The sequence below is a fragment of the Lonchura striata genome, chromosome 3 (genome assembly GCF_050655825.1).
Source record: "Lonchura striata isolate lonStrDom1 chromosome 3, ASM5065582v1, whole genome shotgun sequence".
Lineage (NCBI taxonomy): Eukaryota > Metazoa > Chordata > Aves > Passeriformes > Estrildidae > Lonchura > Lonchura striata.
The window spans coordinates 66,294,770-66,321,469 of NC_140705.1; the positions used below are offsets into that span (position 1 = coordinate 66,294,770).

General features: G+C 38.7%; 1 protein-coding gene across 2 annotated transcripts in view; it reads left to right on the plus strand.

Moving 5' to 3' along the window:
- UST (uronyl 2-sulfotransferase) overlaps window positions 1–26,700 on the plus strand; it is a 149,272-nt gene that overhangs the window by 60,981 nt on the left and 61,591 nt on the right. For both annotated transcript variants that reach the window (XM_021527031.4, XM_021527033.4), the window contains exons 3-4: window positions 10,735–10,890; window positions 17,512–17,591. In XM_021527031.4, coding sequence (XP_021382706.1) covers window positions 10,735–10,890; window positions 17,512–17,591 — 236 coding nt within the window. The remainder of the gene's footprint in view (window positions 1–10,734; window positions 10,891–17,511; window positions 17,592–26,700) is intronic.

Consider the following 26,700-nt stretch of genomic DNA (forward strand, 5'->3'; position numbering starts at 1 on the left):
GCAGGTTGGGAAAGATTTTAGATAAAAAATATTCTACCCTGCTTATAAATAAAGAGTTGATATTATTGTGCAATGTACAAATTTTCAGCTAGCAAAAATCATCAGAACTTAGCAACACTAAAATAGAGTAAGTAATTTCCTGTGGTTACCAGACTTAGTACCTGGCTGATAAAATACGAAGAGAGAATTCACTAAGTGCCTTAACCACAAAGATCCCCTTTATAGTTTGAAGCAGTTTTACAGTAAAACTGAGCTTTTGAGCCTAGTACAGTCAATAAAATACTGTGATTTTAAAAACCCATAAAGCATTTCTCCACTTCCCTCAGTTTACTAGAAGCAGTGTGTTGTGGTTTAACCCAGCCAGCAACCAAGCCCAACACAGCCACTCACTCTCCCACCAGTGGGACTGGGGAGAAAATGGGAAGGATAAAAGGTAGAAAATTCATGAGCTGAGATAAAAACAGTTTAATAGGGAAATCAAAAGCCACACACACAAGCAAAGGAAAGCAAGGGATTAATTCACTTCTTCCCACGGGCAGGCAGGTGTTCAGCCACCTACAGGAGAGCGGGGCCCCATCACATGTAACAGCAACTTAGGAAGCCAAATCCTGTCACTCCAAACACCTTCTTCCCTTCACCCTCTTCCTCCTTCTTTTCCCCACTTTATATATTGAACATGATGTCACATGGTCTGGAACATCCCTTTGGATATCCCAGTTTGGCTCAGCTATCCAGCTGTATCTCCTTCCAATTCCCAGGCACCCCCAATATACTTGCCCAAAGAAAAGCACAAAAGACCTTGGCTCTGTGTGAGGCCTGGTCAGCAATAACAAAAAGTCTCTATATTAGAATACCTCTATATTTGTTCTGTATTCAGCACAAATCCAAAAATAGCCACTGTAAAGAAAATTAACTCTACCCTAGCTAAAACTAGCACACAGTATAAAATATTTGTTGAATAATTGGTTTATGTTATTTTTAAACTGTTTTCATTCCTTCTAAATGACAGTATCTCAAGGGAAGAAAAATCTGGTATTTTTCCCATTGTCTATTATTCATAATTCTTCAGCAGTCCTGCTGAAGCAGGTGGTGAATGATATAGTACTATAATAGTATGGAGATATATTCAAAAGCTGGAATTGAATCTCTACTATTAAGCATGAATTAGATCGTAAAAATACATGAATTATACTGGAGCACTAATTTGTTTGTTTTGTTCAATTTAATTTATTGCTCAAGAATCTTAAGGATAAAACAATTACTTGATGACATGATTTATCAAAATAGAGATGATTACTTACTTTCTAATACATCTTCAGTTTATAGCATATCAGAAAGTTGTTGATATGGGGAGGCTGTCTGATCATAAATGGAAGTACAGAGAGACTTGGGAAATTAAAACCAGATTGCCTGTCACAAGAAGATAAATCTGTGAGGGTTACTGTGCATGCTGATGTCCTGCAAAAATTTAAACAGTAGTGATCTGGGTTTTTACTAAACCTGACATTTGCAGCCTTTAAATTTTGAAAGGCTTAGACAGCAGGTATGTCGGTTTTGTGACTACTGCAGTAGTCTGTAGTTTTCATCTAATTTCAAAGATGCTTGGAAAATAGTTTGCATTTTGGTTGGTACTTTAATTGTCATGCTGTGTGTATGTTTAAAGGTGAATCTTGCTTATCTCTGGTATTAACGCAGCAGCCTACCCAGTGTTACCCAAAATAGAAAAATTCTAATATCACCAAATTTGCAACCTATAGGTTTTGTTCTTTGTCACACACTGTACCTAAAAAAGTACACAAGGCATAATTACCATTTCTGAAGCTAGTAAAGTTCTGTGCTTTCACTGAAATTTAGAACATAATCCATTCTGAAATCATCTTTGTTCACCTGCAGATTGTTACACAGCACATGAATATCTCTGAGATTACAGTTTTAGATTTCCATCTGTCTAGTACATTCCTCTCTTCTTTTCCTTCTTTCCATGATAGGAAGGTATTCATAAAGTAGCATAACATATGAGAAGGTCATGGCAACTCAATCATAACCACATTCATTATCTTTTTTATTACGAAGTGCTGGATTATAATACCAAAGTCCAATTGCAGCTGGGTTTGGATGACCTAAACCTTCAGTGGAAAAACAAAAATCTGCCATGCTGCATCTTTTCAGTGACAGTTTGATCTTCTGAGTGACAAATTAATTTGGTTAATCTTGCTGAGCCTTGAGACTCCATTAAGTATCACTCAGGTTTCTACCACCAGTCTTATATTTGTTAATGGTATTCTTAAATCCTGAACTAAAATTATTTTCCTAGCTCTGATGTTTGAAGGAAAAAATACTCTGAAACTTGGGATACTGGAGAGTCTTACAAAACTGAAAAAACAACCACCAACTAAGAATTCTAGTATAATTTTGAAAGCCTTTTGATTTTGAAGATGAGCTGGTAGGTCCTGTGAGTCTTCTACTCAGGCTTTAAGAAAAGATAAAGTTTAGTTCAGGAAACTGCGAATAGCAGTGAAGCATTCTGATAAGGGCCATGAGCTTTAATCAGATATGAGATTGTGAACATGCCTACACGTGGTCAAAAGCAGAGTCAAAACATCAGGCAAAGAAGACAGGGCTTCATGAGTGGGCTGAAGAAGTCACTGTGAGAGTGGCAGTATCAGGGTGATAAAGGTGAAGGAATAGTTTGGGCCAGGTAGTTCTCAGGACAGCACCTACAGCATCCTGATGTCCTGGGGGAGTGTGAAGGCCTTTGTGGCTGGCCCTACTGGGGATTTTCAGTATCTGCAAGGAGAGCCAGCCTCCATCTGTTAAAATGTAAAGGTCAGCAGGAATGAGGTTTGGTTTTCCTCTGATCAAGTCAGATTAATAATTTCAAAGTGCAGAAAAGTGAAATGGGAGCACTGGATGCTGGGCCTCCTCTAGTCCTGATTCTGTTGTTCCATTTTCAGCACCACAAGATCCATTTGTGATGCAGGATATGGCTTGTGGTCTGTAAGGGAAAGTAATTTGGGCATTTGAGTAATTTTAGTGTTTTCTGCTGGAAGAGTTGGCTAGCAGCATGTTGTCCTTCCTGTAGGTGCTTCTTGGTGTTACTTCCAGGTAAAGAGATCATGCCATGAACTAGATTTGAATCTGTTACCTGCACGAGCTGTGAAGGAACTCTCCTTGAGTTCCTGCAAGCATGCAGAGCAAGAGCACCTCAGAGACAGCTCACTGGTAATGAGCGTGTGGGTTACAGTCCAGCAGAACTGACCTGTTTTACAAAATTAAAATCCAATTATGGCTATAAACGGCCTTTCTTTCATACTGTGATTGGTTGATGAAATATCTGTGCAAAGTACAGTGGAAAAGACAAGCATGCTAGAGACTATAAAACTGAGTGTGGAGTTACTGAAAGGGAGCCTAAAGTAAAGGGCAAACTGAAACGCAGCATGATACATCCTTGTAATGGTGAAGCTGAGTTGCTGCACTAGCTGCAGCCCAATCAATAGTCAACCATAATAGGTACCAAAGAGTTAAACCTTAATGTGAAGAAAGACAAGTGCATACAGAGGAATAAATTATTCAATCTACCAGTTGCCACATTCAAATCCAGTATTATTGGCTCCCAGGGTGAATTTATGAATATTGCATTGGAAGGATAGAAACAAGCATAAGGTAGTGAGGTTACTTAAAGGAATGCCCCAATGCTGTGAAGTGTTACAAAAAGTTTTAAAACCAGGTTTAGTTACTTAATATCTCTCATTTTGCAAATATCCAGTATAAACATGTGTGTTGGATATGATAGGATTTACTTCTTAAACAGAGAGTAACTGTGCTAGTGTGTTCTGAGCACATCACAGAATGTACAAAACCCTTGGCTCTGAGGGAAAAAAAAGCAGTTTTAAGCTTTACAATTCCAAGATACATATGTGATGCTGCTCTGAAGTTAAAATCAGTCTTGCACAAATTTTGCAGCTTAAGGGATTTTTTATGTGTTAAACCTTCCAGTGGAAAATGGGGTAATTAAAGTGACACCAAAATTCTTAACCTACTTGAACTCATGCTAGTTCTCTCAACAAATACCAGTATCATATTCTTAGCTAATTTGTCTCCTTTATCTTTTTATGAGGAGGTGCCTACCAGAAAGATAACTTCCACAATGTGATTAACTTAAAATTAGATAACTTCCACAATGTGATTAACTTAAAAAAGAGATAAATATACCACTTTTCATAAGAAAGCTAATGAAGGTCTTCCAGTTCTTCTTTTGTAATCTGCATTCACTCATGTAGGGTAAAGAAAAAGAGCAATAGCTTTGTTCTGCATCCCTCTGCATCTATAATAGTGACAATGCCATATTCTTTGATTCTTCTAAATTCTATCCTGAGATGTATTAAAAAGAGATGTCTCCAAGACATGAACAAAAACTGTTTAGTTCTCCTTGGCCCCAGGGAGACAAGATATAGCACTGTATCTGATTTTGGCCCCAAAAAGTTGCAAACTGCAGAGGAAAGAAGGAGGTTGAAAGGTATGCTATGTTAAGAAGGACCAAAAGGAAAAGTTCTTATTAATCTAGAGGTGATGGTTGTACCCTATCCCAAAGCAATTATCCATTTCATAGGGTGAGTCCCTGTCACCTGCTTCATCCCTAAAAGGAGCTGGAACTGAGCTGCTATCACTTAAGTGAGTGCTGCTGAGTGATGAAAGCCAGGAGTGCCACTCGCACCTCCAGAGGCTGACGAATATCAGTGAGTACCTACAAGTGCTGAGTGACCAGAGCGTGGGCTCTCTACCAGCCTGTTTGACTTCATACACATGCGCCGGGTTTGAATGTTGCTATGTTGCTGTAGCTTCACATGCCTGAAATGAACCTGGTTCTGCACTCCTGTGGTGTGGGGAGTCTTGTGCAGCAGATTGGAGGTGCAGGGGTTTTGCTCTTCTGAAACCTGTTGTTGTAGACAAATTGAATCAGGTGTAAGGTATAAGATGAGCAAAAGCCAAATGTGGTGACAAGATGAATCCAAAACTTTGAACATTAGAAACAGGATCTTTGACCTTTTTTTTTAACTTTCTCAGGTTGTTATTAATATTATTATTGTTTCTGTAGCCACAGGATCTTGTAATAGGACCTGATTGGAGACTTAATGGGGATACTTTACTATGCCTTGAACTCGGGTCTTTTTAGATTTGTAAGTGTGCAGTGCTTCTTCACAGGAAAATTACTGCAAGTTTTGATCTTGGCTACAGGAATCTCTCTTGTGGGACACATCAGGGACCATAGGCTTTGGCAGACACTTCATAGTAATGCTTTTCTTTAGTCTTAATAAATTTGAGGACTGTCTACAACCAAGTTTCCTTTTGCTGCTGGTGCTCCGTGCTTATGTTTTCAATTTAGCTTGGTACTTAGGGATGTTGAGCCATTAGAGAACACATTTTAACTTAGTCTTCCAAATATGTCATCTGTCTAACAGATGAAATGCATTGTTTGTGGTGGTGGGGGAGGAAGTCACCCTTTTTCAATTAAATTAGTTTCTTAATGAGAATTCAACAGATGAATATTCTGTTTCTTCTTCTGCCTTATTTTCAATGCTCCGCTGCAGCTATACGGCATTTAAACTTTGAAAACAAACAAATTTAATTTTTGCCTTTTCTTGTGGTTTCTGGTGTATTTTCAGTGACCCATAAAGATGACGATGCTGTCTGGTCTGCTTTAGAGTTGATTAATTCAAAAAGCTTGTCTCTGTCTAGCTTTCCTACACTCCACAGGTGAATGCTTATGTAACTGGAACTGTGTGGTTTAGATAGGGATGCAGGATTCTAGATTCTAGCTAGTAATATATTTTGTTTACTCCCTTGTTCATTCTTCAGTCATGTTTTCTGCTGACATAACTTTGTGTTAGCAACTTTTCACTGTGAGTGCTTTAAAAGTGAACAAGTTGATACTTGTTTGAAATGAGATTTCTGAGCAGCAATTCCTGAACTTAATTTTGGAAGGCTGCCTCTTAGTGGCCTTTGAGTTTGTCTTTAAAGACCATGGCAGACTTGTGAAAATCTTCAGTTAAAGAGAATATCCAGTGTATCTAAGAAGATCTTAAAGCTGATGACTGAATTATCTGATCTGTCTTCATGAAATCCACAATGTGAAAACAGATATTTATGAAAATCATAGAAGATTAACTAAAAATTTAATGCATGGTGGGTAACAAAATTCTGGAACAAGTTGTGTGAGAAATTTTTCAGGCAGCATGGAAGGATGTGCCTTCTAATGCCATATGTAATTTTTGGGGACAGTGGAGAAAGAGAGGCACTGGAGAGAAACGGACTGCTGACTGCTCTCAGGTTTGTAGTTACCTTATGTAATTGTAGTTACCTCCTCTCATGAGTCAAAAGTGTCATTCCTTTGACCAATTAAGCCACTTTTAAAATTTTTATAGTTCTGTTTTAGTTAGACAGGAAAAGTAAATGAAGAGGCTGGACTGGGAAGGTGTAATGCTGTATAAAGATATGCCAGCAAATGTTTGTTTCCACAATCTTATCAGTACTTCTGGCGTTGGTTGGCCTTATTCACCTGATAAACATGGAGCACTGCCTGACCACAGGGTAGTGTCAGCTCAGAAAGGAGAAGTCAGTTCTGGCATCCGTTTCTGGCCCCATTTGTGTGGAAGGACACAGGTCACTTACTTCCAGAAGGTGTGAATATAGCATCCACTACACTGCTTCTTGAAGTGAGTCAGACACTGATGCCTGTGCAGCTTGTACCTGGATTGGCAGATTTTTGGCAAATGGGCAAAATTGTACTGGATTTTTCTCAGTAAAAGTGGAGATTTAGGCCTACGAATGAATCTCTACATCATTGACACTACAAGTAATTTTTCAGCCTAATTTTTTTTTTTTTAATGGTGCAAAGATTTATCTGTAGACAAGGCCCCCACTGAAGGTGAAAGGCTGGGCTTTTATCAGGTTATCTGTTGAATGGCTCCCTTTCTGAGACTGGCAGACTTCTCTGCAGAGGTACTTGACAGTCATTTTCTGCAGTGCAAGTTTGTTTGGGACTAAACTTGTTTTTTCTTCTTGATTTCATCTCACAACGGTTCTTTGCATCTTCTTTAACTATGAAACAAAAGAAAAAAAAAACGTTTGAACTGACATGTAAATTGTCATATGACTTTACAAACCTTTGGAGAGAGCTGTTGTAATTATACTGTGGGTTTTACTTTTTTATGGCTGTAAGTGCTAATTTGTGTAACTCCAAAGTGAATTATATGTTTGAATTGTTTATATTACCTCTGGGCTTTCTTGCAGTGCTCAGTAGAGTCACTCTGCAATTATTTTGCACTTGTCTATATTGTTACATGAATATCAAGTTGCCAGAGCATCATCTCAGCAGTTAGTCAGTCTACATGATACCTACTCTTAGGTAGTAAGTAATAATAAAATGTAATTCCATTAGCATTTTGTAAATGTCCAACTGCTGTTTTTCACCTTGTTTCTACTAATACACTATGAGTCTTCTTTCCAAATGCCTTCTCTGCCACCATCTCCTATATTGTCTGAGTGTCTTGTGAGTATCATGAGGGGGAAAAGAAAATTCCTCTCTGGAGAAGTTTTCAATTTATTGCATTTTTAGTTTTGCCTGATACAAACTCATGGCTTTGGAAGTGGTATTTTTGCTCCTCAGGAATAACTTCAACATTTCAACATAAATACAGAAAGCAGATTTGCAGCATCCTGAGGGAACTGGTCATGTTAAACAAATACTTGCTTGTACACCAAAAGCCTGTGTACTGCATGGCTTTGAGCACTGGACACACCTTTGGGACATTAGGGTGTGATGAGTGCAATGGTGACGTAAATGGATGAAACATGAGCAGAGTCTCAGGAGCACATCCCAAAAGCCAACCACACTCAGCAGTGCTACAAGGGAAGTTTTGATTACCACTCGTGATTGTTCTTTGGAAGTGAGCTTTGAGCTGCAGCACTTATCTTGAATCTTGTCCAGTTAGACCTAGGTGCATTCACTGTGTACTGAAACGAGGCATTGTCATACCAAAATACCAAAATTGGTCTCCTTTAAGCTAAACAAGTGTCTGAAAATAATAGCCCTTTATTTCAGGTTCCTTTATCTGCAGTGAGTATTTGCTGTGGTGTCTTTTGGGGGGTTACCATGGTTATTGCTTGTGTGCAGAACAGAATTGTGCTACCTAGGAAGGTGACTTTGAGAAACAAATGTTATAATTGGCCAAATTTGGTAACCAATGTCATTTTTCCAAGCTGAAAAAATAGTTTGCACTTAGAATAGAGAATTTACAAAGGCCTCCTTTAATTTTATCTAGTTTTTAAAGAATTACTTTTATAAGATTCACCCAAAGTTACTGGATAATCCTGTCAAGGATTTAATAATAACTTGAGTATAATTGTATGCAGTAAAATTGTACTTGACTGAAGCACCAGTAAAGAAAAAAATTGCTCACTGTTGTGCCTAGTCCAAACTGCTAGGAAAATCAAAGCAGTTAATAATTAGGAAGCATTTAAAAATATTTCTGTTAATTCATCTAATTTCTGGGATGCTAGGCAAACATATAGTGTATGTACTTTTGCTCCTTCACTGACACTTGTCAGCATCTACTTATCATCTCTCTTGAAGGGTTTCACTTACTTACACAGGCAGAGTATTCCAAAAGCATATGTCTAAGAAGAGGAGCAATTCCCAATCCACAAGTTGCAGTGATGTGCGGATGGTGCTGCAGGACTGTGACAAGTAGTGATGCTAGTGTTTGTTATGCAAAAAGTGAACCAGAAAGGGGACAATCCAGAATAGGGCTCATGTTATCTTTCATTATGGTGTGATAATCAGCATAATAAAATGTGTTCCAATGTTAACCTTTCAGACACCATTAACAGTAGTTTTGGGAAAGGTTAGCTCAGAGATGTTAAATTCATCACCTCTGGAGTTCTCTAATAATTGAGGCTGAGGTTTTGCATTTCATAGGAAGCAAGACTTCTGAAGGAAAGAATGATAAAGAAATATGGGGACTCTGTTTCTCCCAGAAAAATGTTACAAAATAGTAAGACTTAGTGCATTGTGTGTGGATTGTACAGGCCTTGAGAGCCCCTTTGCTTGCTGAATCAGCAGATGCGATGTCCTGCAACTTGGAAAGTTTAACCGAGGCCATGATCACCCAATACTTACTCCTTCCCAGGGTAATGGCCTCCGCATTTATGTTGCAGTGCAGGATATCCTAAACATTGCAACCAGTAACAGCAGTAATGTTCATTTGGTCATGAAATACAACACTGAGTACAAAGTGCCAGTAGGTTCCCATTAAATATAAAGGAATACAGATTTTTTTCCTTTTTTTTACTTTCTATTTGGCAGTTCTCTTTGAAAGTAGTCTGAACAGTTGCCTGACAAATCTTTTTGCTTCCCTGATGAAGATGTATTAGCAGTTCAAATGCAGTGAAGAAGTACTCTGCACTGAAAACTGCCATATGCCTCATCTGACTGCTTTTATGTTAGAATTCCTTCTGCTAGAAAAACATGATTGCATAAAGAGCAGGAGTAACTATACATTGAGACACACCATCACTTTTGCCTTTTCTTGTGCTGAACACAGGTTGCCTGGAACACAGGTGCAGATTCTATGTTAAGAAATGTTTTGTGCCATTGTCGTAATAGAAAAATCATCTTTCCTTGAGTGCTGTGTATACAACACTGTGGGTGAAACTGTGAGCTCCTAACTGTTAGCCAACTTAAAGGCTTGGAAACAGTTTCCTCTGGGCCTATGTTATCACATGCTGCTATATGCTATAGCAGCAAATTATATATATATATATATGCTATGCAGCAAATATTTGTGTAGTGCAATAGTGTGACTCCAGAATGCCTTTTACTGAAACAATAGCCCATAGATGTGATCCAGGAAGAAAATAAGGCTGCATCTGACATACTGTGAGACACTGAGTTACTTTTTACTTGTTCTGGTTTCCTGGGGAGGAGAGCAGGGTGAAAGAGTTAGTGTAGGTGGGACACCATTCTCAGTGGCCAGGTTGGATGTTGCTGATCTATTTTGAGATTTAATGAACATTACCTGTACAGAGGTGATCAGACTGTGCCAGTTGGCTTCAGGCCCCCTGTGGCCCTATGTTGATTATTCTGCACATAGATTCTTGATTAGTGGCATGATTTGTTCTCTGAGTCTATTTGAAAGATTCATGTTTATATTTGAAATTAAAAGGGTTGATTAATTTTAGATCTGTGCAACTGGTTGTTATTTGGTTTCTTTTGTTTCTTTTCAAGCTGAAGTTTTGCAATCCAAGCATTCATTCCTCCTGCATTATGTCAGCTTGACTTCAAGTTGCCAAACTGTAGTGCAAATTCACTCTTTTAAATTCTTTTTATGGGAGATAGTCAATAAAGATGAGTATTTGCATTGAGATTACAATCAGTAAGATCAAGATCATTACCAACGTAACAATAATTACCAACATAGTGTTTCTGGAGTAGTTGCCAATCTGTTACATATAACTGCATCTCAAGGGGGAAATCTTACCTTGCCACCTCCCTGAGCCTTGCTGTTTCTCTTCTGAAGAGCTTCTACCTTGCTAGAGGAAGTGAATGCTTCTGACCTGGGACCTAGAAATTCTCTTCTATGTGTCTGTTGGCTTCAGATAAAAACATGTGATTGAGAGGTACACAGAAACAAAATATCAATGTACTGACTCCAATTTTTTTCAATCTTTCATTAGGTACTTCCTTTCCCCAGTCAAGTGGTCTACAACAGAGTTGGAAAGTGTGGAAGTCGAACTGTGGTTTTGCTTTTAAGAATTTTATCAGAGAAACATGGATTCAACCTGGTTACATCTGACATTCATAACAAAACAAGACTGACCAAAAATGAGCAGGTAAGTTAGTCCTGTTTGTCTTAGGTCCTGTTTAATTATTACATGTATGAAACTGAGAAACAAAGGCATATACTAGCAGACGATCCTATTGAAAAGATGTATTGCTACTTTGTCCTGAGCAATCATACGGAATTCATCATTCTCTAAGTGACTTCATTTAATAAGAGAAATGGGTGGCAGAGCCAAGAACAACATGATGTGGCAGCTAACCAGAAAAACTAACTTCCAGTGAGACAGCTCTTGAATTTAGTCAGCATAGCAGTTAGACTACCAGTGAGGCAAGAAAGGATAGTACAGTGAAGTGCTAACAGATCTGGGACATGTATTAATGTATCTGCAGCCATTTATCCTATAACCTTATTCAGACCTAGCTTGGGTCTTAAACAGAGTGGGAGTAAGTAATTGCCAAAAAGGTCCTTTCTGATAACTTTCTTAATTCACTTCTAGTAATCAGTTGCTTCAAAAAGTTGTTTCCCAGGGTCATGTTAACCCATGTTTCTATACTATGACATGTCCTTGATCCTATCTCAGTTTCTTGCTTATCTATCTTTTTCATGTTTATTGCACAATCCTCACTGAGGGAAGTGGAAATACATGAAACCTCTTTACGCAGACACTCTTTTGCACATTCCCTTAGAGTTGTAGAAGGACTACTTTTGCAGCTTTGTTTCTATGACAGATCCAGTTATTTCAATATTATTCTCTTTATGGGTACGTATGTACCCACTGTAAGTATCTCCTCTGTTAGCAGATTGATACAAGCAGTGCAGGAAAACCTCAGACTCAAAGCCCACGTCTGTGGTCGGATGCTGCACACGGTGCCCACTGCTGCTGTTTTGAGCTGCTGGTCAGGTAAAGGCTGCAATTGCTGCCCGTGTCACTTCTAGAATCTGCAGCCTGCAAAGCACAAAAGGATGTGTGCAGTGATCAAGATACAGATGTGGGCCTGCCAGTGACATTGTGATGTGATTGGGGATCATTTACTTGCAGCCTGTTCATGAGCACAGGTTTGTTATTTTAGATGCAGCAGTTCATTCAAAATGGAAATTTAGGAGCAGATATTGCTCCTGCAGTTCCCACCTTCCTCCCCTTCAGGGTGTCCATTGGGATCCCACCGCAGCTGGCTGACCTAACACTCCATAACTCAAGTTCAGCCAGAGGTGGGCTCCAGCTGGGCAGGGCTGCCATGCCAGCCCAAATGTGGCTGCTATGCATGGTTGGGTGTGGCACACCAGTGACAGGCTGCGGAGGGGGGCAGAGTCCCCTCACTGCCCCTGCTTGTGGCACAGGAAACGCCTGCTCTGCATCTGCTGCAGCATCCTCGTGTGTTTCCTACCGGCAGCACCGCGCAGCCTGCGAAGGTTGCACTATGGTCCCATCAGAAAGGAGTCAAACTATCCCGTGCTACAGAGCCTGTCTGCTCAGTTTTTTTGCTGGGATATGGGATTTCTGTGGGTAGAAATGCTTTTGTGTTTTGGGCAGTTTGGGTTTCGTTTCTATCTTTCATCAGTTTTCATTGCTGATTGGGGGACGTACCATAAATCCCCAAAATTTTTCAGGTGCTAGTAATCATCAGCTTTCATCATGATCAGCTTCTTCCTTTCAGTTCTGTTCTGTCCTTCTCTGGTATGTGGATTTTCCTTTGTTAAAACATGATACAAGATTACTTCTTCAAACTTTTTGGTGCTTTAGTCCAGTATGTGGAGGCTCCAGAGAGGCCAAGACTTACTTTTGATGCAATACACTGACAGAAAATTGTCTTTGCATTACCTTTTGCACTCTCTAAGTGGTTAAGTTACTAAACAGCAAATGTGCTCAAAGTATTGCTAAAGAGCTGATTATTTACTCTATAGATTGCCCTGCCATAATTTGAATCTCTTTATTTTTATTTATGGTTTATTTCCATAGTTACAATAGGCTCATAATTTCATGAGTACTTTTCCTGAAAAGTGCCTTTGATCACCAGAGAACATGCTTGGAGACAGTAACTATTCTGTTGTTCAGGGCATTTTTAGTTGTCTTCTCATTTTTTAAGAGCAGATTATGAAAAAATAAATTATGTTTTCCACCTTTAATGTGGTGTAACAGGAGGAAGTTAAGGCAGTGAATGATCTCAGGCTCCAGGCATTGGAACAAGAAAAAAGAGAGCTGGGCTGGGCTGTAGGCTTCCAGTATGAGTATGGGCTTCTCACTTGAGATGATATGTCTCTCTTCCTTCTGTCAGTTCTCTGTCCTGTGTTTGGTTAAAGCCCTGATCCAGCCAAGACTTTTCTGTAAATATTTAGCTTCTGCAGTCTGCTGTTGTTAAATAAAGTTAAGCATGTAGGTGTTTTTAATGACTGTGGGGATTGCACATAATTGGAATCCATATTCTCATTGCCTTTTCCAGTCTGCTTCCTACTAAGAAATTTTCCCAAATTATGTGTGTCTGCCAGCAATTAGAAGTGCAGCCTTTGAACATCTGTGGGCATAAGGGAGTGAGTTCTGGAAACAGATGTATTAATATATGGCTTGCCATTTACTATAATATTTTCAAGTGAATTAAATCCAGGAAATAACACATAATATTAATATAATTGATGTGGCTTTATGTCACTCAAACTGTTGCAAAATGAAGTCTTCCCCTGCCCTTTGTCCTTTACTTCCATTTTATTGCATTCAGGGAAGTAAGAATGAGTATCCTTATAGGTATAGAAATGTCAGTCACATAAAAGAGTAGTTGGTAGTTTATCCTCAAATTGTTTCCTTCTACCACTCATTATGGCTGTGCAGCCAACTTTATATGCAACTCCAGTTCAATGCACTAAAACTCCATCACTAATTTTTCTTAAATGCTTTTAAAGACAGAAAATTGGTCATACCAGCTTGGGGAGGTAAAGAAATTCTTGAAACCATTCCAAGCTTTTGAGAGCTGAAAATGAAGATCTAGTCTCATTCCTGGGTGTTGTGAGTTGTTTATGGAAATGAGTACTGAGATGAAAGTGATATACCAAAATTCTTGTAGGTACTTGTACCTCCTGAGCCCTACATGCCTTTAGTAGAGAGTGAAAGCAGTGAAAGAACATAAAGAGCTCACAGGGAAGATATAATTTTTTGTCCATTTTTTGTCAATATTAGCGGAGACTGTAGTGTAATACAGAAGACCACATTAGAAAATCCCAAATTCTCACACTGAAATACAGCATTAAAAAAAGAAAATAGTAACATTTTGGCTGTTGTTTTTGTGGGATTGTTATCTGATTATTTCCTTTTGTTCCCAGTAGAATTTACTTAGTGCAAACCTCAAAGTGGGGATTCTCTGAGTGGTTAGCACAGGGACTGGACTAGCCATCTCCAGCAGAGAGAAAGGTGTCCTGTCTCAAAGGCCAGAGTTGAGTTTTTGTGCAGGAACAAGGCTGTGGCTAGGGAAAATCCATCCCCATCCATCTCCAGCCCTCCTGGAGTCACTCCACGGTGCCATCTGCTGGAGCATTTGCAATGCAGCAGCACTTTGCAAGTTAATTGAAATTAACTTGCAAATTTGGGGTTTTTAAAATTAGTTAAGTTTTTATTAGTATTTTTTTTAATTATTATTTTTAAACATTTCAAATTAGTATATTTTTCAGTAATGTTTCACTGAAGCTGCCTAATTCCTTCAGGAGAGCTCTGGGCAGCAGTGAGAGAATAGTTCCTTATGGGCCGTAATCCTAGGAGGTACATGTGCCTTTTGTATTTCTCCAAATATTTCTACAGAGTCTCCCTCCAACCATAGATGTGTTCTGACTTACCTCTTCCCTAACAGGTTTGCCAGGGCTGCTTATCTTCTGCTGCTTGTATCTTTTTATTTCTTTTCGAATTTAGGGTGATATGACCATCTGTACTTGTGTGTCATTCTCCTTCATCACTGATTTCATCCAAAAGCACTTGTTTTCTTCAGCCCTCATTCTCTTCTCACTGTAGCTCTCTGTGGGTCCACTACATCTTATTTTCTTTCTTTCTTGTTTTATCTTACATAAACAAACATACAAACAAAAAAAAAATCTAACAACTAGAAACAACCAACCAAACTTATTCTACTGAGAGACACTGGAGATTTTTCTTTTTGTTGTTGGTTTTTTTGTTTGTTTGTTTGGGGTTTTTTTTGGTTGTTTTTTTTTTTTTCTTTTATTAGCATAGTCTTAGAAGATGGGCAAGATCAATATGTTTTTCTGAGCAATACATTTGAGTTGTTAGCCTGAAAACAGTTCAGGACAGCATGATGAGAGAGGGAGAGGCCCATGGGAAAGACGGCCACAATTTCCATGTGGCCATGAGCCATTACAGTTACTTATTTTTCCCTCCTGACATCTGTGTGTTGTTTCAGTTAAGCCTTACTTACCCTTTTGGCAGGGTTTTTAGAAGAATGGATTTTGCTTGTTTGTTCTTATGCACATTGTAGCTTCATCCACATCTGCTTACAAGTCCAGTTGATCATTAAGTGTCTAAATATGAAGGTACTCTAAGTCAAAACAAAATTCTGTTTCTGCTTTGGAGCAAGCTGTTGTCGTAGCTCAAGAGACTGAATTTGGTAGCAAGACATAAAAAAAACCCCAGGAGCCAGACGCTGTCCCGCACTGTGAGCATCTTTCCAGCTTCCCTTTGCTCCTGAGGCTGAAATGCCTTCAGAGCACGAAGCAACAATACTCAGTTCATTTGTGCTAAATATTGCAAAGCTTCCTAGGCTTTCTAATTCTGATCCGGACAAGCTTTGCTTTTCAGGTTTATGAATTTCTTACCCAATGCATTTATAATGTACTGAAGAAGCTGTGCAAAGTCCAGCTTATGCTTGAATCAAGCAGTCCAGACTCCATATATGAATAGCTAAGGAAGGGATGCTATTCCCTTCCTGACTATTTCTTTAAATTCCTTGTGTTATTTTTTTTTATTGCACACGTTCTCTCCATATTTTCTTGTTTCCCTTTTCCCTTTATATTGTCTTTCTTTTGGTGATCTTGTTTTACATTCCATTTCTTTGGGTTTTCAGCCTTTTTTAGATGTAAAATACCTTGCTATACTTTCTCAAATCTAATATGTTGTTATGTATAAGGTCTGTACCTAATATACCTTGGTGTACTCAAACTAGTTAGACAGAAAAAAGTCCATCCTGAGCAGATGGACAAGCTGAACTGTTTGCTTCAGTAGCCATCATACATGTATGTGTCTAGAATTGTTGAAGACAGAGGGAAAGAAGAGAAAATTGGTAAGTGTGTGCACTTTCTGGCTGTAGTTTATGTTGGCTGAAGGAAGAAGTCAGGGTATGTGTACTGGGAAAAAGTGGAGGATGCAAGATGGATAAGAAGCAGTAAGATGTGACACAAATTATAAAAATCATGGCTAAATATCAGTCTATTGAAACTGGGCATTAGAAGGGGAAAAAATGTGGCAACCGCTGTCTCTTAAATGTGGTTTGGTATTTGCTATGGTATGGGCAGAATTTTTTACCATGCTCTTTTTGTTGCTAGTAACTCCACACATGCCAGTTACTTTATTTTGACCACAAAACAGGCTGGACTACAGGTTTTGCTTATTTTATCTATGTCAACTATAGCATTCAAGTTTTAGGAAATACATTTTTATTACATTTTATTTGATTACTGTGTCGTCACATCGATTAATATGATTTAAATCAGAACATGTAGTTCATAGACTTACCTTTTTTTTTTTTTCCAGTGTATGAATTGCTTTCTACTACCCAGTTTGTAAAATCAAGAAACCTGTCATTTCAAGTGTATTTGTGTTCGGTTCCATAGCATAGCCTGCATTTGAGCATAGAACAGAAAATTGGAAAATAAATCTTAGGAAATTATTAAAAAGGAAGTAAAATTAACTGAAACATTGAATTTCTAGCATGATACTTCATTAGACACTTCCAGTTTCCTGTAAATCATAGCTAGAGCTCAGCTTACATAAAATATATGGTCATATCTATTGTGCTGTTTACATTTTTCTATCTTAATGGTATGAAAACTCAAACTATTTAGTTATTTTTTTAAAAAATTAACATTATGTGAATGGCCCTGAACTAGAATTTAGCATCATCTTTCTAAAAGTGCCCATTTAGTTTATACTCCTCATTTATGGTAATAGGAAAAGGAATTGCAAGTTCTGATTTCTAGATTTAAGCAAGCAAATCAGTTGGTGTCTTGACTGTGTTGACAGTGTTTATTGTTACACAAAAATGACCATTGGTTCAGCTCCCGCTTTCTGTTACAGTTTTAGACATTATGCATTTTTGGCAGTGGGGTGAAAAGATCTAGTATCTTCAGAAGGTACCTGCCATTTGGAAGGCTCTTGCAGATTTAGAAAGAGTTTAGATTTTTCCTTTAGTTTATGTCTTTCTTTAAACCCACTTCTGAAAGCATTTTGGAAGTACATAAGCTCCATGGTAGCAAAAAGGTTGAACTGCAGACACCATTCTTGGTTAGACATAAAATATTCATCATGCTATCTTGATGACAGTGTTTCGGAGGGATAGTGGGGAAGGAGGTCCTGAGTAATTCCAGGCTTGAAAATTATATCATCATCTGCAATTTAAAGTTTTATATTTGTCTCAAATTGTGCATTGGTGTAATGTGGAAAATTTGATTTGTTAATTCTTTTTAGATGGAATTGATTAAAAACATAAGCACTGCTGAGCAGCCCTATTTATTCACTAGACATGTTCATTTCCTCAACTTTTCAAGGTAAGGCATTTTTTTGGTCAAAAATATTTTGAATTTATTTCTATTTATTGTAATACATAAAACTTTTTCTCTTTTACTCATAAACAATACAATGCCCTTTTTTTCCCTTCCTTCTGGCACTAGAATTCGCATTCCAAAGTTGTTGGTTTTTTCCCCCCCACACTCACTTTTCTGTAGAATAATTATGCACATGTTTGTGAAAAGCCAGGATACTATTATATGCTTTTACCTCTTGAAATGATTGTGATTTACAGTGTTTCCAGTCAACATGCAAGATATGGTAGGTCTTTAAAATGAGGACTTGTGTTTTAAAAGTGACAGAACACTTCTGTTAGCATTTCATCTGTGTATAGGCAGACACTAAAAGGAGATTCAAGACTGCACTGAGTTCATTAATTTTGTGCCTGGAATGACTCTTCACCAATATAACCAATTTAATTTTGTTCTGACAAAATAGTCCCCATTCCACAGGCTATGGAAGTATTTTTAAACCATGCAAACAGATTACATTCTGTATCATGGGAGTGCTGTTTTTTCTGGCAGATATTTTAAAAGTATGCAGCAAGACTCTAGGGACTTTTATAGCACAGAATGTGAAGAAAATTGAATTTGGATGAAACTTCTAAAGAATTTTTGGAAGGACTTGAATGAGTAATGCCAGTTAGCATTTAGCCAGGATGCAGAGGTTAAAGCTGACTGCAAATGGTTATTGCCCAGGCTGTAAATTTAATCTGGAAATTATATTCAAGAATCATGTTATCTGTGCCACCAGATTGGATTCTTTGCATTTAGATTTTAAAAAATTCTGTAAAATTATGATCGTGCTGCAGATCTTTGCCAAAACTTGCCTAAATACACAGCATGGTACATTTTGTTTGCATGGTAATGTGAGTGCATGGTTTCAGGCTTCTGTAGACAATGTAGTAAGAAATTATAAAACGGGGGCAGGGTGTGTTTATTTCTTTTTCTTGGAGAAGAAAATATTTTGAGCAATTGGAAATTCACTTGATATAGAACTTAACTATGGCCATGATTTTTTATATGGAAACAAGAGGAGTTAAAATTTTGATCTTCTGTGTTCTCTCTTCTGATTCCTTGAGAGTTCCATTTGTATTAGCATTAAAAAATAAAAATCATTATGACTTTAACATTTTTGGTAAATTATCTTTTTTTGTCTTCCAAACTGGTAAATCAGAAGAGTAGCCTCATGTGAGGGTCAAAGGGATGTTTCCTAATTAAACTGATTTTACAGAGATGGCACTCAACATTAGGTATGAGAGAAAAAGATCAACAGTCTTGACCTCTTGCTCCTCCCTGTGGATTCCATTTTCTGTACCTATGGTACATCCTTTCCACTAAGGTATCATGTTTCTTCTGTAGTGTATACATTATGTATATACAATGTAGTTACCTTACTGTACAAATCTGTGAAAATACAGAACAGTTACATAAGAGGTATAGAATTATTTGTGTCTTCTCTTTTGGCTCTTCGTTGCAAACCTGAAAACATACCTTTTGTTTTAGTGAGAGTATCCTTGGCTTAACTAGTAGGTGTCAAATAGTGAAAAGGCTGATGAATCTTCTAGATCAGACAGCATTGAATTGCAGCAACATTGCATCGTAGTGTTCAGCATTTCTTTGTGCTTTTTGATAAATTAAACATTTTTTGTTTCAAAATTTATTAGCAGTGTTATACTTAACAGTGAAGTAGCATGTTTTATATTTTCTTGATTATTTAATTCTAGGGTTTTTTAAATTTAATTCTGGGATTTCCATTAGGAAATTGTCAAATATTGCATTTACAGAAATTTCAGGATGTGATTAAAATACACATTATAAACATTATAATATTATGAAAGTGTTCTAGTTTTGCTTGATTTCTTTAAGCAATTTATTTTTACCTTCTTATCTGCAGTGGTTGACTGGACACAGATTGCCTGTGCTTTAGTGTTTTCAAGATGTGTAGCGTTTGCATTAAGCCATTTAGAGCATATCACCAAGGTACCAGAGGAGGAGAGAAAATGTAAGCAGAGCCATGAAAAATGTGAATCTGATTTGCTTTGGCTTAAAATAGAGATGTAAAGTCATTTGGGGTGGAAAAGATCCTTAAGATCATCAAGTCCAGCTGTTAACACAGCACTGCCACATCTGCCACTAAACCATGTCCCTGAGTGCCACAGCTACACGTCTTTTAAACACCTCTGGGGATGTGGACACAATCACTCTCCTAGACAGCCTGTTCCAATACCTGACAACCTTTTCCATGAAAAAAAAAATTTCTGAACATGCAATCTAAACCTCCCTGGTGCAACTTGAGGCTGTTTCCCTCTGCCTGGTCATTTGTTACTTGGCAGTAGTAACCAACCCCCACCTGGCTACAAACCTCCTTTCAGATGGTTGTAGAGAGCAGTAAGATTTTCCATGAACCTCCTTTTCTCCAGGCTAAAGAACCCCAGCTCTCTCAGCCACATGGCTTATTGCCTAGACCCTTCACCAGCTCTGTTGTCCTTCACTGGACGCACTCCAGCACCTCGGTGTCCTTCTTGTAGTGAGGGACCCAAAACTGAACTGAGGTGTGGCCTCACCTGTGCCGAATAGAGAGGAGGGTCACAGTGCCTGTCTAGCTGGCCACACTATTGCTGATACAGGCCAGGATGTTACTGGCCTTGGCCACCTGGGCACACACTGGCTCATGTTTGGCAGCTGTTGACGAGCAGCCCCAGGTCCTTTTCTACCAAGCAGCTTTCCAGCCACTCTGCCCCCAGCCTGTAGTGCTGCTTGGGGGTGTTCTGGCACAAGTGCAGGACCCAGCAACAGGCTTTGCTGAACCTTATACATTTGCCCATTAATCCAGCCTGCCCAGAGCCCTCTGCAGAGCCTTCCTACCTTTCCGCAGATCAACTCTCCTGCTAACTTGGTGTTGTCTGAGGGTGCACTTGATCCCCTCATCCAGATCATTATTAAAGCTGTTAAACAGAACTGGCCCCATACTGAGCCCTGGGTATCAAACTCTGCACCCATCCAAGCCATGAGCAGCCAGTTTGTCTGGGAGAATGCTGGAGGAAACTGTCACAGGCTTTAGACAACATCCACAGCCTTGCCCTCATCCACTGAGCAGCTCATCTTGTCGAAGGAGTAGGTTGAGTTGGCTGAGTGGGACCTGCCTTTCACAAACCCAAGGTGGCTGGGGCTGGTGCCCTGGTTGTTGTGTGTGTGCCCTGTGATGGCACACGGGGTCATGTGTTCTACAGCCTTCCCTGGCCCCAGTGTCAAGCCGGCTGACAGGCCTGTGCTTCCCTGGAGTCTCCTTCCAGCCCTTCTTGTAGGCGGGCCTCACGTTTGCTAACTTCCAATAACAGGGACCTCCCCCTTAGCCAGTACTTACAGTTGGTAAGTGATGGAAGGAGGCTCCCTGAGCATTTCTGCCATCTCCTTCTGTACCCATGGGTGGAACCCCTCTGGCCCAATAGACCTGTGTGTAGCTAACTGGTGTAGCTGCTCACTGACCATTTCCTCTTGAATTAAGGGGACTTCTTTCTGCTCCCTGTCTCTGTCTTCCAACTTGGGGCAGGGTACCCCAAAAACAACTAATCTTTTATTAAAGCCTGAGGCAAAGAAGGCATTAAACACCTTAGCCTTTTCCTCATCCTTTTTGGAGCTTCTCAGTTTCCCAAACAGTAGTACAAAACAATAAACTTGTTGGGTTTTTTTAACATTGCTGATGTGAATAACAGCAGTGACAAATCAGTCGTATTTTCTGCCTTTGTGCCCTGTACCTGCTTATAAACCTGTCAGCACTTAAAGCTCTCTGATTATTCAGAAAAGTATTTACTTATGATTGTTTCCAAGTGAAAACAAAAAAAAGGCTATATCTTCTTTCCAGAATAAATCTCCAGTGGAAGTGAGCTAAGCCTTCAGTGGTGAGTTTGAGTACATGCATGTTTCTGAAGCACCATTAGTTTTGCTGAACAAAGTTCTAAAACCTTGAAAATCTCATCCTGGCCTGAATGCTTGCCAAGGCCATTTCCCCCTCATTCTTGAACAGTTTTTTAAGAGCGCCTGTAGGTTCAGCCTAGTAAATTAATCCCCCTTTACTGCACCTTCATCTTTTGATTTAGTACTATCTTTTCTCAATCCAAAGTAGTACAAAGAAGGCAGACAGAAAGATAGATATTAAAAGGAGACATGAAAGCAAATCTTATGTGAATTTTTGCAGACATAACTCTACGTAGTTCCAGCTTCAAACAGAAGATAAAAAATTGTTGAACTGTCTTGTTCTTCTTTCATGTTAGTGAATTTCTACATAGCCCTTGTCACAGAGAAAGCTTTTATTCAAAGTGTTTTGCAGCTTCTGTTCCCAGTCTATCCAATGCAGTGATGGTTAGCTTTAGGAGATAACCCCATGCTTCTGGAGGGTGGCTATTCCTTCCAGTCCATTTCAAGACTATTTCTGTTGTAGAAAGTGCTAGTTTGTGCTGGCTTTTTTTTTTTTTTTTTTTTTTTTGGATTTTCATTCTCTTTTTCTAATTTGAAGTTTATATACTAATGTTTCTGGGAAAAACATCTGAAGTGTTAATCAGAAGCAAATATTCAATAATGTCTCTAAGCAGGTAAAGATTTATATGTTGATGTATTTGCTGAGATTCCAGGCATTGCTGGTAGATCAGGCAGTCCGGTGTTGGAGTGCAGAAGCTTTGAAGAAGCAGAATAACCTGAAGAGAGATAAAAAGCTATTTCAGAATAGCTGCAATTTGTTCACTGTGCATTACCATAAGTGCCTGCTGTCATCTACTTAGTCCAAGAAAAAATTAATCAGGAAGAAGCTTCAAATTTGTGGAAAAGCCCCCCTTGATTTCTCAGTAATCTGCCGAATTAACTGTAACAGTCACTGGGCAGTGAATCAAGACACTTGGGTGAGTGCTCCAAGTGTCACAGATTTCAGAGAAGTGGGAAGAACGTTTGCAGGAATGCAGAGGCGAGTGGCAAGGCCATGGTTTTGGGTAAGGGTGAGTCAGAGATGTGGAGAATTGCACAATATCTGTTTTGGCCACAGGAAAAGAAGCATGTCTCTCTCCAACATCAAACTGTTATCTTCCAGGCATGCACTTACATACCCCAGTTCGGGCAGAGCAGGGAGCTTCCTGTCTTGGGGTGAGTGGTGCAGGTCACTGTAAAAATCTAATGACATGCCTCTCTCAGTGACTGGTGAGTTTTGCCTGTTTGAAGACTAGCTGATCAGGGCAGGGTTAAGTCAGAGAAGGGTGAAGCATTAATACAACCACCTAGAAAGTGAAACACGCTTTTTTACATCTCACTGGAGCAGAGAATTCTTTACTTTCTGCAGTAGCTATAGGCCACTGAGGAATTAATTCCTTTAAAATTTCCTATAATGTGCTAAGAAGATGCAGAGATAAAGCACTAATTCTACTTAATTTTACAACTTAATTAGCCCTTATAATTCAGTTCAGTATATCTTACTTGTTTAGTCAGGATGAATTATCACCCAGCACTGCTGTGTCAGGAGCCATCCTTTCTGTGCTGTCAGGTTGGTGCCCCCTTATTCCTTTCAGCTGCAGTTTTTAATATCTTAAGTGTGTATTTAACATATGTGCATTGCTTGAGGGAGGGGACAATACTTCACTTTTGGCATGAGTTTCTAAAGAAATGAGAGCCATGCAGCAGTTTCAGGTGTTCTGCCTCTCCTTCTATCCTCTCTCTCCTGAATTGCTAAATAATTTCTGAACATGTTGGCCACTTTGAAACCACATGGAGTAGGTCACTAGACTTCTGAGACAGCCACACTGCAGATACATCTGCTGAAGTGAAAGCCATGCAAAAGAGAGCTGGTGGACTTCTGCTAGGCCACAGCCAGCAGGCACCTCCTGTGCCCTGCTTGGATGCCAGCCCCTGCTCTGTTGTGTCCTTGCTCAATGTGAGAGGTGTGGGGAGACAGGTTTAGGAGAGGAGAGAAAGGTCTGTTGGGTCTTCTGCTTGGGAAGGAGCTTGCCTTTAGTCCCTAGAATCAACATAAGAAATATTTCCAGTTTTCTGCTTTTCATTAGCAGAGTTCATGTGTAAAGTTCTTGTTTTTCTTGAAACAAGCCTTTTTTTGGTAGACAGTCTGTATCAGCATTGCTGATTTTTTGTTTGTTACTTTTTTTCACAGATAAAATGGCCAACACCAACTAATAAAAATGAATAAATTGAGCTGCTTTAGTGGCAGACAGTGTCACATGCAGCAGTGATGATCAGGTTGGCAGTTTTCCTTCAACTCTGACCTGCTGGATAGCAATAAATCACATGCTATGTGAAGGCAGGGATGAACAGAGAAAATTGGTCTGGATATGCCCAAAAGGAAACTTGATTTCTGAATGCTGCTGAGCTTTTTTTGTTAGCTGTTGGTTCTATGTTTTTTCTCATGCAGAAGCAGCTCTAAAAATTGTGGTTTAACACAGCACTTCGATGTTACACCATTCCCTTATTCTTGCAAAATGTATCTATAGCTAACAAACAAAAAGGAGGTAAATCTGGATTAATTAACTTTGTCATGTGAATAAGCTTCGTGTCTGAAAGCTGAAACACACTGTGCTGGCAGCTTGTGTTTGGAAGCCTTGCATGTTAGTTTGTTGATAATTTGGAAGAGCTGGATGATACATTTACAATCTTTTCTTGGCAAATAAACATATTGCTTTGCAATGACTTAACCTATGTATGTATATCTTTGGTCCATTGATTTGGAAATAGAATTTCACTTTTTTTATAGACTGACTGGAGGTCAGTAAAACCAGAGTGATTCTGTGATGCTGTTTTCATTGTCTTAGAGTCGTGCAATTTTTGTCACAACACCCAGATTTTTTAGTAATTTGAGGATTATTGTTTCTTTTTTTCTGTAGAACAAGTAATGCCACACAGTGTGTTCATGTTTTATGGAACATGTCTATTATGTCTGTTAACCATGCTGCACTAGCATTTGAAAAGAGTGTGTTGGGCAAATGCATGGAGCTGGCATAGCAAGATGCTAAATGTCCAGGACCCTTTGAATGCAAACTCAGGTATACTTCGTACAAAGAGCAAAGTAGTTGGGTCAGCTTGCACTGACTATACAGTTCAGCTGTGGGAGGGATTAGGTTCTTTGAATGCCTCCTTGAAACAATGATTGCAGCCCAAGATTATCTATTAAACTAATTTTGTGTTGTGGGATTTTCTTCTCCTTTTGAAAAAAATTACGCACTTAGGGAAATGTCATTAATAATATGGTAGCAAAAAACAAAATTACTCTCTGGGTAAGCTGTTAAAAGTAGGGAAATGTCAGCTAAACTCATGTGCATGGCCTTAACACTGTGTCTTTATGTGTGTTCATTATAATCTGTACTTTTTGCTAACACATCATGAAATACTTTCTACCATCATGGGAGGTCTGCCTTGTAAAGTACACATTTCATGAATGGCCACATGGTGCTGTAATCCCTCCTACATATTTTTTTCCTTTTTTATACTACCTTTTTTTAATTATGTGAGTGTGTAATGATGCTTTTTAACTGTGACTTGATGGAAGGCTAAACACAAATCTAATGTGCTGTTTGACCTTTATGTGATCTAAGCAGAGTTTTTTTGGTGTTTATTTTTTTAAAAGGCATTGCTTTCTGGTGAGTTTTTCCACACATTTTAAGATCATTTAGTTTAGATTTTATTCCCTGAGTTTTCCTGTGCTCTTTGCATAATGGAATTTTTATCTTTTGTTGAGCTAATAACATGATATTCTCAGAATAGAGATTGTTGCTTGAAATCTAGTTACTGATGGTGAGGCCAGGCATAACTCCATAATTATCCAGTTTTTACTGTTGTTCAGCTTCCATGCTCACAATCACTTCAGATTACCAATTTGAGAGTAACTTGATTTAAGAAGGATGATTATTAGTCCAGAGGGATCCAAAAGAGAATAAGAAGAATAAGAAATTTTAAAAATTTACCTAAAATCACAGGAAAAGAAAAGCAATTAGAGAAGACAGGGAAAGGGGGGACTGTTATAACACTATGCAGTTCTTAATGAATAATGATAACACAAGTGGTGGACTGGAATTGTATCGAGTCCTAGATCAGACATTTAGGAAAAGGTTAGAACAACAAGGACAGCAAAGCAAATACAGACTAGATTGTACTTCAGGATTTTGAAGGTGGCAGTGGCAGTTGCATAGCTGATCTTGCCTTCAGACAAAAAGATTGACAGTGACAGTTCTGAGTAATTTTGAAGCTTTTTTATCCTTGATAAATAAGTTTAAACCTGAAACTTGCATCTTTCAGGAAGGAAATGTAAGTCTTGATTCTAAATCACCAGTACCAGAGAATCTGCTGCACTTGATAAATTCTTTCAATAGAGAATTGTTCTCCCAGACAGTAAATTATGAGTTATTTTCATTCCTAATTTTTCAGAGAAATCCAATTGACTCCTTTTCCTTAGATCTCAAGAGGGCATTTGTCCACTATGTAAAGACTCGTCAAATTTTTCACCGGTGTACTTTCATGTATAATTTCTTACACACTGTCATGCAGTCAACTCTCAGCCTTCTCTGTGTTTTTTCCTTCTCATTCTTTTTGCAAGCTGGAGGCTTTAATTTTTTTTTCATCATTTTTGTGATGCTGCACTGTACTTTGTTCATGTTTTTCTGAAATTGGACTCTGTGAATGGTCACATGAGTGCTGTGTCAGGCCTTTGCTCCTCTTTCCTCCTGCTTCTCAGAAAAAGGGAAACTAGGATTATTATTCTGAACTGTAAGGTTTCCCACACTGCTGATAATATGTGGAAGTATGCATGTCCTTGCCAGAACTACTCCTTCTCTGTGAAAATGCTCTGCTTCAGGTTCTAGATGCTTTGGGTTTCATTTGCTATACTACATCCAAAATGCTTCCTTATGTCTTTCTTGCCTGGTAGCTCAAGCGGCTCTTTATCAACAAACCACTCCCTTCATTATTCCCTCTTTTTGCAGCTTTGTTTTCTGGAAATATTACCACTTTGCACATAGCTTCTAATCACAGATAATCACATTAAACTGTGTAGGTTCATAGCCTCAAGCAAAGTGATGTCTACATTCCCTCTCTGACGACAGATTTT